The sequence below is a fragment of the Nicotiana tabacum genome, chromosome 19 (assembly GCF_000715075.1).
Source record: "Nicotiana tabacum cultivar K326 chromosome 19, ASM71507v2, whole genome shotgun sequence".
Classification (NCBI taxonomy): domain Eukaryota; kingdom Viridiplantae; phylum Streptophyta; class Magnoliopsida; order Solanales; family Solanaceae; genus Nicotiana; species Nicotiana tabacum.
This window is the reverse complement of record NC_134098.1, coordinates 87,910,178-87,923,341: the sequence shown is the minus strand read 5'-3', so window position 1 is coordinate 87,923,341 and position 13,164 is coordinate 87,910,178. Positions and strand designations below refer to the sequence as shown.

General features: G+C 36.0%; 1 protein-coding gene across 1 annotated transcript; it reads left to right on the top strand.

The window, feature by feature from the left end:
* Positions 1–397: 397 nt before the first annotated feature.
* On the top strand, positions 398–12,606 carry LOC107789589 (alpha-1,3-mannosyl-glycoprotein 2-beta-N-acetylglucosaminyltransferase-like). The gene is given in 19 exon segments (NM_001325474.1): positions 398–498; positions 1,641–1,691; positions 2,028–2,115; positions 3,684–3,746; positions 3,997–4,031; positions 4,134–4,210; positions 4,302–4,347; positions 4,439–4,501; positions 5,315–5,381; positions 5,487–5,555; positions 5,638–5,707; positions 6,127–6,188; positions 7,352–7,442; positions 7,528–7,621; positions 7,932–7,994; positions 8,090–8,128; positions 8,264–8,434; positions 9,726–9,856; positions 12,153–12,606. Coding segments are annotated over 18 exon segments (1,341 nt in total). The 5' UTR covers positions 398–423; the 3' UTR covers positions 9,843–9,856; positions 12,153–12,606.
* Positions 12,607–13,164: the final 558 nt, after the last annotated feature.

Below are 13,164 nucleotides of genomic sequence, written 5' to 3'. Positions count from 1 at the left end.
TAAATATATTATTTTATAGCTGGGATATAAGGTGTAATAAGAATATGAAAATTAGTAATATATGTATTAAAACAACTAAAAAGATTAAATAATTTTCTTCTAAATAAGCAAAACACATATTTTAATCCCTGCATTATAATTTTATGCATATTATTCCTGTATTAACCGTTATATTATTAATCTACAGAAAATTCATCTTATTTAAAACACGGTAATTTTTTTATATTTAATTTGTGTTTTTTCCCCTTGTGAAATTTAATTGTCTTGTCGGAGTTTATTTCCAAGAGAGAAGAGAGTATGAAAAGGACCAATATTGACTTGATCCTAACTGAACAGGCAAAGTAAATCCACGGATGAAACACTCATAACTGAACAGTGATAGACTATTCGCTTTCTCCTAAAGCCTTCAATCGAAATCGCACGATGAGAGGGTACAAGTTTTGCTGTGATTTCCGGTACCTCCTCATCTTGGCTGCTGTCGCCTTCATCTACATACAGGTTCTCTTATACATGGCTTATATCTCAGATCTATCTTTCTTGTACGATTAAGATCACCAGCAATGAAATAGGTTCATTAGGTTAGGTTTCTTTTGGACCTTAGCCTTCTCTTAAATTACCACTGTTTCATATGAACTCTACATGAACATAATTTGCAATCTTTAATACAGAAAATTGATGACTAAGAAATTAGTGGAACTAATTTTGAATTACGTAGAATTTAGAACAAGTTTGTTATTAAATCTTAGGAAACTAGAGAACAATTTTAACATCAACTTGTGGGCAGTCAGGATTTATACCTAGGGGATTAAAAAAAAATGCAAACTTGCAGAATAGCTTAACTATCAAGGGGATTCAACAATTTTTTTTATATATATAAAAAATAATTTTTCCCTATTTGTACAGTGTAACTTTCCTCGCAAGAGATTAAAGTGAACCCCCTTCAATACATTTATTGATTTAGCTGTGTCACTAGTGGGGTGTGCCACTTTAAGCAGCTGGTTCCCTCTTTTAGTATTTTGGTCGCAAATTCCCCTTGGCAAAGATAAGGTGAACCGCTAGGAAAGAATTGACATTCACATGCCCAAAAGAACTTCTGTAGGCTATGCATTTGAAATTTTCATGGCTTGTAGGCGAAGCAATTGAAACTTTTTTCTGCTATTGCAAATTTGCAATAGATTCTGACGACACTGTACCATCTGAGGTAAATAACTTTTGGTACTGTACTGTATGGTTTAGTTTTGGTATCTCTGTTATCTCTTTCTAATGTATTAGACAAAAGCAAATATCAAGATTTAACTTCTAGCCCCAAGGTTCTGGCGTAACAAATGAACAATTTGGGCAACAATATTCTCATCTGCCTAAGCTTGGTGGATAGAGTTACTTGATATCTGTGCTAGTAGGAGGTATTAAGTACCCGGTGGATTAGTGGAGATGCATGCAACCGCAATTGTAAAAAGAAAAGTTTATATTGCTTAGGGAAAGCCAAGCAATATATGAGGTTACTTGGTTTTGTTGACATGGGTATTATGAAAAGAATTTACCTTTTTTTTTTGATTTCTTTCTTTTTCTTTCTGGATTAGTGTTTGCTTAATGGTGAATTAGGTATGGTTTTAAGTGGTTGCTTTTGCTACATTGCTCAGATGCGGCTTTTTGCGACACAGTCAGAATATGCAGATCGCCTTGCTGCTGCAGTATGTATCTGGACTCATCTAGTCATCCTCCCTACAGGAAATCTAAATACCATAGACATATTTCTTTTGTTCTACAGTTTAAGAATTTGTATTCATGTCATGTATTGTGAATATGATGTTTCTAAAATCTTCATATGCTCTACGTGAAGGCATCCTTCAACAATTCAAATGTCATTCCAAAAATCTTCTCTTTTCTTCTCAGAAGGATATTGCATAATCTTTCTTTGTGTTGTCTTAACAGCATACAACTGCGCCCTTCTTCAATGATGCAGGCTAAAGAAAGAAGTAAAGAACTTTTAATTGCTCACTATGTGTATAAATCATTGAATGACACAGATTGAAGCAGAAAATCACTGTACAAGTCAGACCAGATTGCTTATTGACCAGATTAGCCAGCAGCAAGGAAGAATAGTTGCTCTTGAAGGTGCAATGTGTTTTTCGGTGTAGTCCTTTCTTTCTTCATTGTCCTCTTGATAAATGGATTTATTTCCTCCATTCTACAAATGGATCTATTGGAAATAGTCTATCTTGAAAATTTTATGTAAGTTTTGGTCCTATCATAAGTGAGTACACTGAAAATATTTGATCAAGAAGATGCAAGAGAGTGTAGAAGATAGTAATGGTTAACTCCAAGTACAAAAATCTAGATCAGAGCATGAGCTAACCAATACCAAAACTTTGCCTGCTAGGCCAGAGTAAGAGAGCTAATGAAATCTAGGAGGGGAATAACGTCATTTACAGGGGAAAGGTTACTCCAACTAAAAAGATTCATCAAACATATAGATTTCAGGGAGCAATTAGGAGTTGAAATGCCATCAAAACATCTGCTATTTCTTTCTGTCCAAATACACCAAAAAATACACGCTGGGATCATCTGCCAGGTCTTTTTGATGGTTCCGTCAACTTCCCAGAAGCTCCAATTTTCTACTGCTTCCTTTAGGTTCTGAGGTGTTGTCCAGCTAATACCAAAAACTGATAGGAACATTTACCATATGTCTGCAGCCACTGAACAATGCAAAAAAAGATGATTTACTGACTCTGAACTCTGATGACACATGTAACATCTGTTCACCATTTGAAAACCCCTTCTACAAATCTTGAGTCAGGATAGCTTCTTCAAGGGCTGTCCATGTAAAGCACATGACTCTTGTGGGAGTTTTTTTTCTAGATTAGTTTCCAAGGCCAATGATCAATCACTTCATTTGATACGCACATTTTGTTGTACCCTGCCTTCACTGAATAAATGCCCTTGCTGGTGTTGTCCCACATTAGGATGTCTGGGTTTTGTGGGTTCATCGTGAGGTCTTCAAGTATTCTGTATAGATCAAAGAGTTCGTCCAGTTCCCAATCCAGCATGTTCCTTTTGAATTGAATGTTCAGTTGTTCCCATCCCTGTTATGTGCTATTGTGTTGATGTAGATCTGGTCTCTTTTGAGAAATTTTCTGTTTTTGTGTTGTAAGTTTCGAGACATCTTCATGGATGAGCAGTGAGGATAGGACCTTTTCAGTTTCTTCGTGTCCTCTTTCAATGCTTTGTTCCTTATCCTTTCTGTGATAATACAGATCATGTTGAATATTTGCTTCTGTTACTGCTGATTTATGATTTACTAGAATAATAAGTAGTTTAGTCGTAGGAGGGGTCTTTGTTTAAATGTAAATTTAGTTGGATAAGTTAGTTGAGATATTTGAGGTTTTTGAAATTTGAATATTTATTCTGCAGATTATGTTTTCAAGTTGGCTATTTAAAGCCCTCTGGTTAATAAAATTAAAATGAGAGACAATTTCAACCATTCTTTTAATCTTCTTGCTGCTCCATCTCTTTAAAAAACCTAACAGATCCCAATTAATAAAATCTGGTGTTTGCTGTCAGAAACTGAAATGCTACTTATCTCTTTTGTATGAAGGGAACAGGTAGTTGTATTTTTTGGGGGGAGGGGAAGAAAGGTAATGGGTAATTTTACTTTCCTTATCTTCATCTTGCTACATTTTCAGAACAAATGAAGCGTCAGGACCAGGAGTGCCGACAGTTAAGGGCTCTTGTTCAGGATCTTGAAAGTAAGTTCATAAACTCCTCTTCTTCTTTCAGCTTTTAGTCCAAAAGCCACTGCTTTTAGTCACAGTAATATGAAATGTTTGCCTGTAATAATGAAACCCATTGTACGTGGCAAATAAAGATCTGTCAGTGTCAATGTGTCTGTTCATATCATTGAGTTATTAATATTATGGGCTCTAATCCTAGATATACCCATGCTACAAGTATTTGTACTTATTTATATAGTTGATATTGTTAATTTATTTGTTACAGGTAAGGGCATAAAAAAGTTGATCGGAAATGTACAGGTGTACATACATTCTCATATCCTCAGTCATGCTTTCACTATCAACATCTGTTGACTTCATTTCTGTCAAATTTGTGCATCACCTAATTACTATATTTACTAGATGCCAGTGGCTGCTGTAGTTGTTATGGCTTGCAATCGGGCTGACTACCTGGAAAAGACTATTAAATCCATCTTAAAGTATGTTTTGTATCAAAACAATTTTGTCTGCTTCTTATTGCATATTAGATGCCTCAGCTGATAAGCCCGGTACTTCCATTGTTGTCATCAGATACCAAATATCTGTTGCGCCAAAATATCCTCTTTTCATATCCCAGGTACCCATTTATTTTCGCACATAACTTTCTATTGTATGCTTGTCTTCTTTTTGTTGTTGAACCTACTTTTCGATCTACCTCCCTTTGGCAGGATGGATCACATCCTGATGTTAGGAAGCTTGCTTTGAGCTATGATCAGCTGACGTATATGCAGGTAATCTTCTCTACCGCGTGAGAAGGGAAAACAGGATGTTTGGCGTATCTCTATCTTTGAAATTTAAATCAGGTATATGTCTTTACTTGGAGGGGAAGTATAGACTTAAGAATAAGAACTCATTGTTGCCAGGCTTGTTTTTACTTGCAATACTCAATCATCATCATTACCAATAACCATATTATGTACAGGGAAACAAGTTAGTAGAAATATTGCCCATAAGGAGTTTTCATCTGCTAAAAGATTGAAAGGGAAAAGATACATTATTTATATTTAACCTGTAGATATTTTCCTTATCATTTCGACCCTTTTATTACTTCAGCTTTGTATCATTGTGTGACACAATTTGTCCTTTTCCCTATAAGACAGCACAAGTGGAAGAGGCATGTATTGTTTGATTTATGCTTTTATGTTGCAGCTTTTCCCCCTCTCTTCATATATATGTGATTTCTCTCTCTCTCTCTCTCTCTCTCTCTCTTATGAGTAGCCACACTTCTGTTCCATATATTCATTCATCTACTGCAATAGGTTCATAGTTTTGTAACCTATCGATTGCTTTTTCTACCTAATGTTTTTCTCTGATAAAAGCTACGCATTGCATAGGATATGAATCTGTCTGCTTCATTTTATCATTTGGCTGCAGTTACTTTAGTCTTTATCTTTAACCTTTTGCTGCCTAGCTGATAACTGTTCTGGCCTGGCAATGTGAAATGTAGTTAACAATTGCTTCTGCTTAAGCTCGGTATCAAACTCTTCTTGGCGCTTTTTCTTGACAGTTCTTAAGAAAAGACTTTTTCGATTCTTTATCAACAGCACTTGGATTTTGAACCTGTGCATACTGAAAGACCAGGGGAGCTGATTGCATACTACAAAATTGCACGTAAGGATGATTTGGTCCTTTTTTTTCCCATCTTTTTTCGTAACTCATTTTTATTCCAACTAGTGCTAGTCTTGCCTTAGCCATTGTCGATCACTCTTTCCGTAGGTCATTACAAGTGGGCATTGGATCAGCTGTTTTACAAGCATAATTTTAGCCGTGTTATCATACTAGAAGGTACTGCTGATCTATCTTAATCACTATGTTGCATGTTCTTTGCTCTTTTTCTTCTCACAATATCTGTGCCTCTGACATGCAGATGATATGGAAATTGCCCCTGATTTTTTTGACTTTTTTGAGGCTGGAGCTACTCTTCTTGACAGAGACAAGTAAGGCACTCTTAAAGGATCCGGATGTTGCGTTGTTTTACTTTCAAAGAATTATTCAATTCATCCTAGTCTCAGGAAAATTACTATTTTTTTACTCGTGTCCAACTCCCCCCTCATTTTCTTAAAAGAACCAACATAATTGAATCAGATTCAACAGCATCCAAGATCTCCTGCTCTTCCAGGCTTGTGATAGGAGAAAATCTGATGGCAGCGAGGGGGATAGATTGATTTCCATTTTGGTTATATAATATTCTTAGCAAAAGGATTAAAAGCTTTTCCCTCGTAGACTGACGTCCAAATATGCTAGATAGTGAACGAACTAGAATGGGATTAGCCTAAAACATGGGGATAAAAAGCCTGTTCTAAATGTCCCAAGTATGTTATAAGAATTTCTTAAATACTTATGGTGAACATCCCAGGTCGATTATGGCTATTTCTTCTTGGAATGACAATGGACAAATGCAGTTTGTCCAAGATCCTTGTAAGTTTTTTCTTTCTTCCTTCTTTTTTGTCCTTTGTGATTGGTGGTTATGATTTTTCTTTTGAACTCTTCTCCTGTTTCAATTGGAAATTTTACTGACCGTTATTCAATGAAGAAACCCAAACGCTGCTTAGTGCAGATGGTTTCTTTTTCTGTTCTGTTGAATGGTTATACTTCATTTTCTTTTTGATTCCTTGGAAGAAATTATATCCTAAAACAGCGTAAAGGATTTGCTTTTGAGTACTTTACTTTTGATATACCTCTGCAGTTTTTTCTTTATTCCTTTTCGATGACTGGTTCTTGGATTTGTCTGCCACATGTCTCTCTTTCTGTGACTGGTTCCTGAATTTCTCTGCCATTGTCTCTCTTTCTCCTTGCTCAACCCATATCCTTTTTAATCATCAACTTGAAATTGAATCATATTACTCATGCTAATACAAGCATCAGTAAGAAGACTGGTAGTGTTACAATATACTAGTGGTTTTTCTTTCATTCAATCATCACTTGTTTGACAGCTTAAACTAGGCTCCACTTTAGAGATAGGTTTTTGGTCTTAATTAAAATAGGTCAAGGGCGCGTCGGAACAGTCGGTAGCTGCTTAGTACTGAATTTTAACGTCTCCTCTTTTCGTTTTGGAGAAACCAATGAAAAAGGGGAAAAGTTGAAAATTTGCTCGTTGGAGTTGTAACAGGAAGTTTTATGAGAAATTGGAAAACAAAAACAAGAAAAGAAAATATATTTTTAAAATTTTTAGGACAGGGAATTACCTTTTCTTGAACTGATAGGAGCCAATCGTTTTCGCATGTGAATCAAGCAGTCGTAAGTGACTTGTTCTTTTGGTACAAACACAAATATTTTATGGCTAAGATTGTCGTAAGAGAAAATTTTGGGGCGCTACGGTTCTCTTTTCAAATCCATAGCCCTTTCTAGGATTGGCTTCAATTGAATATTTTGGACTGTCCAAAAGAAAAAGGAGTTGCATGTTTTTACCCCATTGATTTCATTGTTGGGCTGAGCAAAAGTATATCCTCCATGGAGGTTAATCCCATTGTTTTCTTCTCGATGTTGCGGAATTTATTGATATTATTTAGGTGTCTTTTAGCAAAGTACACAGAGCTCTGCTTTTCTGATCTCACTGAAATGCTTTATAATTTACTCTGCAGATGCTCTTTACCGCTCTGATTTTTTTCCCGGTCTTGGATGGATGCTTTCAAAATCTACTTGGGACGAACTATCTCCAAAGTGGCCAAAGGCATATCCTTTCGAACTGATGTGCTTATTTCTTGCCTAAATTGACTACCTTGGAAACTTCAAAGATTTTCTTTGACCTTACTTTTACTTACTGGGACGACTGGCTAAGACTCAAAGAGAATCACAGAGGTCGACAATTTATTCGCCCAGAAGTTTGCAGATCATATAATTTTGGTGAGCATGTATGTGCTCCTTGAAATCAGTGCTAGATGACTTTGGCTCAGTAGACATAGTTGAGCTTGAATTCTGATCTTCAATGGTGTGATATTCTTAATGTTTCTTACTGATCAAGAAAAAGTTAATATGTATCTCATTGCTCTTCTTACTCATTTACATGCTTATCAAGAGAAAAAATGTTTTTGCTGTTCTTAAAGATGGAAATTTTATTAATTTCCACCATCTAAGTCAATAACATTAAATCTTTCCCCATATTTACCATCATTTACAGAAACTTCTCCTTAAGCCTTGTCAACAATCTTACATTATTTGCAGGGTTCTAGTTTGGGGCAGTTTTTCAAGCAGTATCTTGAGCCAATTAAACTAAATGATGTCCAGGCATGTTATTTTATTTTATTGCCATCACCCCTTTTCTTGCCTACTCATTCTTTCCATTTGTATGACATGTATTCTACCTTGAATTTTGTTGGAAGGTTGATTGGAAGTCAATGGACCTTAGTTACCTTTTGGAGGTAATGACTTGAAGATTATTTTTGTGCTGAAAGATTTAGAGAACTTGTGAATGCTGACAAATTATTAGATGGTTGATTGAGAAATTTGTCATTTAAACCATCTTGCGTAGGTAACTTGTGGTTTCGTGTTCTCAGGACAATTACGTGAAACACTTTGGTGACTTGGTTAAAAAGGCTAAGCCCATCCATGGAGCTGATGCTGTTTTGAAAGCATTTAACATAGATGGTGATGTGCGTATTCAGTACAGAGATCAACTAGACTTTGAAGATATCGCACGGCAATTTGGCATTTTTGAAGAATGGAAGGTAATGCATATGTGACCCTTCTCTTCATATTGAATTGATTATGACCTGAGATTTGATCATATTTGTTTGAGTGGGTTCTTTAGATGCAGTCATTACGTATGTCGAGTATGGCTACGTATAGCATATTAGCCGTCTATCTACTTAACTCTGAAACAGACTGTTGAGCAGTTCAAAATTCATGCCTGATTTTATCCTTTTACCACTTGGAGATTTATTGTTTCACAGCCATATGACATTTTCTTTCGATATATCATCGATGCAAACAGTTGCTGATCTGATAACACAAACGCTGGTAATAGTATTGCGACGCAAAAATATGCAGGTGCTCTTAGTGTTAGAGTAAGCAATCAGAATCCAATTGCACAACTCATTCCCTTCTAGAATTCAGGTGCAAATGGAGGTGAAATTTGAAATACATGCCTGCCATCTTCTCTTTCATTTATGCCTATCTATGGGCTTGGGCCCCAGTAACTTTCCATGCAATATGTGCTTGGGCTAGAGGTTGCGTCTGCACGAACGAAAAATGAGGTTTGCCAATATGGGCAAAACTTGAACCGTGTTAGGCTAGCCTGCTTGGTCTCATATATTTATTACAATTCATATTTTTCAAATAATTGATATAGAAAGCATTCTTTTGGATAGGTTGATATGTTATATTTTGATATGTATTCATTCTTGGTTTTGTACCACATGTATAGAATGAGTAAAAATGAAATAGGAGATTTTTTAGGTTCATATATTAAAATTTAGACTGATCTATAGCCATTTTAAATAGAATTAGTGAAAATGAAATAGGAGGAGATCTTTTAGGTCCATAGGTTGCAATTTAGATTGAGCTATAGTCATTTACTTGTTTTATTTGTGGCTTTGGTTACTTGGTTACTTAATTCTTAAACAAACTGTTTCTGCAAATTTAGTTACTTTTTGGTAAATATAGCCTAGATTAATAGTCAATATTATAGTTTTCAAATTTAAAGATAAAATTTTCTTAACGCCTATTTGTTGCTCAAGGCCAGTACTATGGGAAAGGGTGGGGTGGAGTTGAAATTAGACCTATGATAGCCCGACCGTAGTGATGTTAATTGTGGTTACATTCATAAGTAGCTTGGTCCATCTTTATTCCATTTCATATATGTCTGAGGATGTTAATATTGACCATTGACTGGCCCATATCTGTTCTTTGCCTGAACCGTGGACAGGTCTATTCACACTAGCTGTGACTGGATTTGTCCTCTTTCATGGTTCTCCTTTTGCTTTCTGTAAAACTTGCACTAACTGTTCGTTTCATCAGGATGGTGTACCACGGGCAGCATATAAAGGAATAGTGGTTTTCCGGTACCAAACGTCCAGACGTGTATTCCTTGTTGGCCCTGATTCGCTTCAACAACTCGGAAATGAAGATACTTAACAAAGATATGATTGGTAAGTTTCTGTCCATAATGAGCAAAACTATTGAGTACTCTATACACAAAGCTTTAGTACTTTGTCTTTTAATTTTTTGCATGGAATTTTTTTTATTCTTCTTCATGAAGGAAAATACTCAAATGAGAATAATGTAGGAATATGTTTGGAAACATTGTAAAACCACTTACTTTAACTCCAGGAGGCTAATGTAAACTATTTTGGAACAAAATATTGAAGAAATAGCATCAAATATTTTGAGACGTAAGGTAGAAAGATCCCAACTTGCTTTGGGATTGAGGCGTAGTAGCTCATCTTGTTGTAAAATAGAAAGAGGGTCATATAAATTGAGATGGAGGGTCTATGTTACGGTCCCCTGTTATAGATCTAGTTATGGGACGCTGTAAGACAAAATCAGAGTAAGTTTGGGTAGAGGTTTTCTTTTTTCGACCTATAGTGTTGGTTCGTTAAGAGAGAAAGAGAGAACCTGCAATCTCGTGAGTTGAAGTACTCAAAGATTGGAATAATTTTTTGCATACCTTTTACTGAATTCAAATAATTTTTGATACAAACACTGATGGATTAACCATCCACCTAAAAATTGGGAAATAACTTCCTAACATAACTGGAATGAGAAAGTGGCCTCCTACTGATAACTGCTACTACTAATAAGTAATAACTGCCACAGGAAATATATGAACATAACTAACAGATGCCTAAAGTTGCTGAGCTCATCTACTTCCGATCTTCTGAAACTTATTATGTGTAATTTGTTGGTAGGCTAAAGGGGTGCTAACATTACTCCCCTTTGTCAAATCGCGCTTGTCCTCAAGCGGGAAGTATGGAAAGCGTTGTTGGTTGGCAAATCAGTGTTAGGATATGACTCTTGTGCATCAGATTCTTCTCCTCTTCCTTTATAGATTCAATCCACATTTATGGCCTGGGTGAATGGTTCATCACAATTGAAACAAAGTCCCTTAAGGCGTCTTTCCTCCATCTCAGATCTGGTCAATTTCTTTACAAATCTGGTGTGTTGTTGCGATGAGAAATCTGTTGTCTTTGATCTACGGACATCTGATAATTCCGAATGAAGGGGTTGTCCCTTGCGTTCATAAAGCCGGGACATACTCATTGCTGTCGCCAAATCTGGAGGGTTATGCAACTCCACTTCAGTTGCTATATAGTCAGCAAGACCACTGATATAAAGTTCAATTTCTTGCGACTGTGTGAGGGTACCAGCCTGCGAAACCAATTGCTCAAACTTTTTCTGGTAATCTGCCACAGACCCGATCTGGCACAACTTAGCCAATTCTCCCAACTTTTGACTTCTTATTGGTGGCCCAGAACGAAGGTTTCATTGACGTTTGAATTCATCCAAGATGGTTGAGGCATATCTGTCTCTAGTTTAAAGAACCAGAGTTGTGCATTCCCCTCTAAATGAAAAGAAGCACGTCCAACATTTTCTTCTTCTTCAGTTTGCTTGTGTCGAAAGAAGTGTTCGCACCTATTCAACCATCCCAAAGGGTCGTCTTTCCCACTAAAATGTGGGAAATTCAACTTTGTATATTTGGGAATGCTGGAACTTCCTCCAGTTTCTGATCCTGACCTTCCTTCAACTCCAGCTTTACCCTTCCAACCTCGATTGTACCTGGTATTTTCGATTGATTCAAAATCGGCCTTCGAATTTGCTAAATCCTTTGTGGTTGCGAGCATATATGGCTTCCTGTCTGGTTAGACACGTTCTTCTTGGAACAAGTTCACCAACTGTGCTAGTTGTTGTTGCATTTGGTCTCCAATAACTCTCGGCTGTGATACCAAGTTGTCACGGTCCCTTTTTATAGATGTAGTTATGGGACGCTGTAAGATAAAATCAGAGTTAGTTTGGGAAGAGATTTTCTTTTTTCGACCTATGGTGCTGGTTCGTTAAGAGAGAACCTGTAATCTCTTGAGTTGAAGTACTCAAAGGCAGGAATAATTTTATGCATACCTTTCACTGAATTCAAATAAATTTAAATATAAACACTGATGGATTAACCACCCACCTAAAAATTGGGAAATAACCCCTAACACAACTGGAATGAGAAAGTGATCTACCAATGTGTGACTGCCACAGGAAATATATGAACATAACTAATAGATGACTGGACTCATCTACTTCCTGATCTTTTGAAACTTTCCATGTGTAAATTGTTGGTAGACTAAAGGGGTGCTAACAGTATATTATTGTGAAAATAACATTTGACCTGTTTTTTTACCAATAAGTACCATATTTGCTGACACTGATGTGTATTTCACTCTCTACTACTCCATTCAACAGGAGCCCGGACAAAGATTTAGACTTATTGGGTAGGATGCATCGAGCTGACACCAAACCATGAGTTTACCAGTTACATACAACGTTTTAATTGTTATATGGAGGAGCTCACTGTTCTAGTGTTGAAGGGATATCGGCTTCTTAATATTGGATGAATCATCACAACCTATTTTTTTTAAGCCAAGTGTTCCGAACATAAAGAGGAAATGTAGCCCTGTAAAGACAATACCTGGGACGATCATAATCACAGGTCAATAGTTTTGCTTCTCAGAAGGAACATTACAATTGTGAGCACTCCGCACGCCCTCTTTTGGAAGAATATGAGAACTTTTCTCATTTACTCTAGTCTATTTTGGAAATGCAGATTCCTCAGAATTTATATTACTCTTAGTGTTGTCAAATTGACGAACACAACTGTGAGCACGTAATTTTTTCCCTACAAAATACTCCTACAAAAATTCACAAAAAATGGATTTTTCTACTTGTTTTTGATTTTATAGTTTTTAGGAATTCCTTTTTAATTGTTTATTTGCATTGTAGTTGCATTTCTTGTGCATGTTAAATATCTTAAAATCATAGAAAATACCATAAAAATGTCCAATTCTTCTTTGCATAGCATTTTAGATTTTAATTGCATTTTTTAGGATTTATTCACATATTAATTACATAATTGATAAATGAAAATCACAAAAATACCCTAGTCATTTTACATTTTTTGTTTTTGGTTTTCAGATTAATAATTTTCTTTTATTAGTTCATATTGTTAAAGTAATTAATTAGTTAATTAATAAATAAAGTAGTAAAAGAATTAATTTTGCAATTTGAGTTCTAGGTGCTATTTGGGTTTAAAGTGGCTAACATTGCAAAAATTAAAGAAGGGAAAGGAAGAGGTTAGTCTTCGTTGAAAACTGGGCTAAGAGCACATTTGAATAGGTGGCCCAAATTGCCAAATTCGCCTAAGCCCAATCTTCCTAAAACCCGGTCCAGCTCCCCTTTAAACCCAAAACGCCCTCGT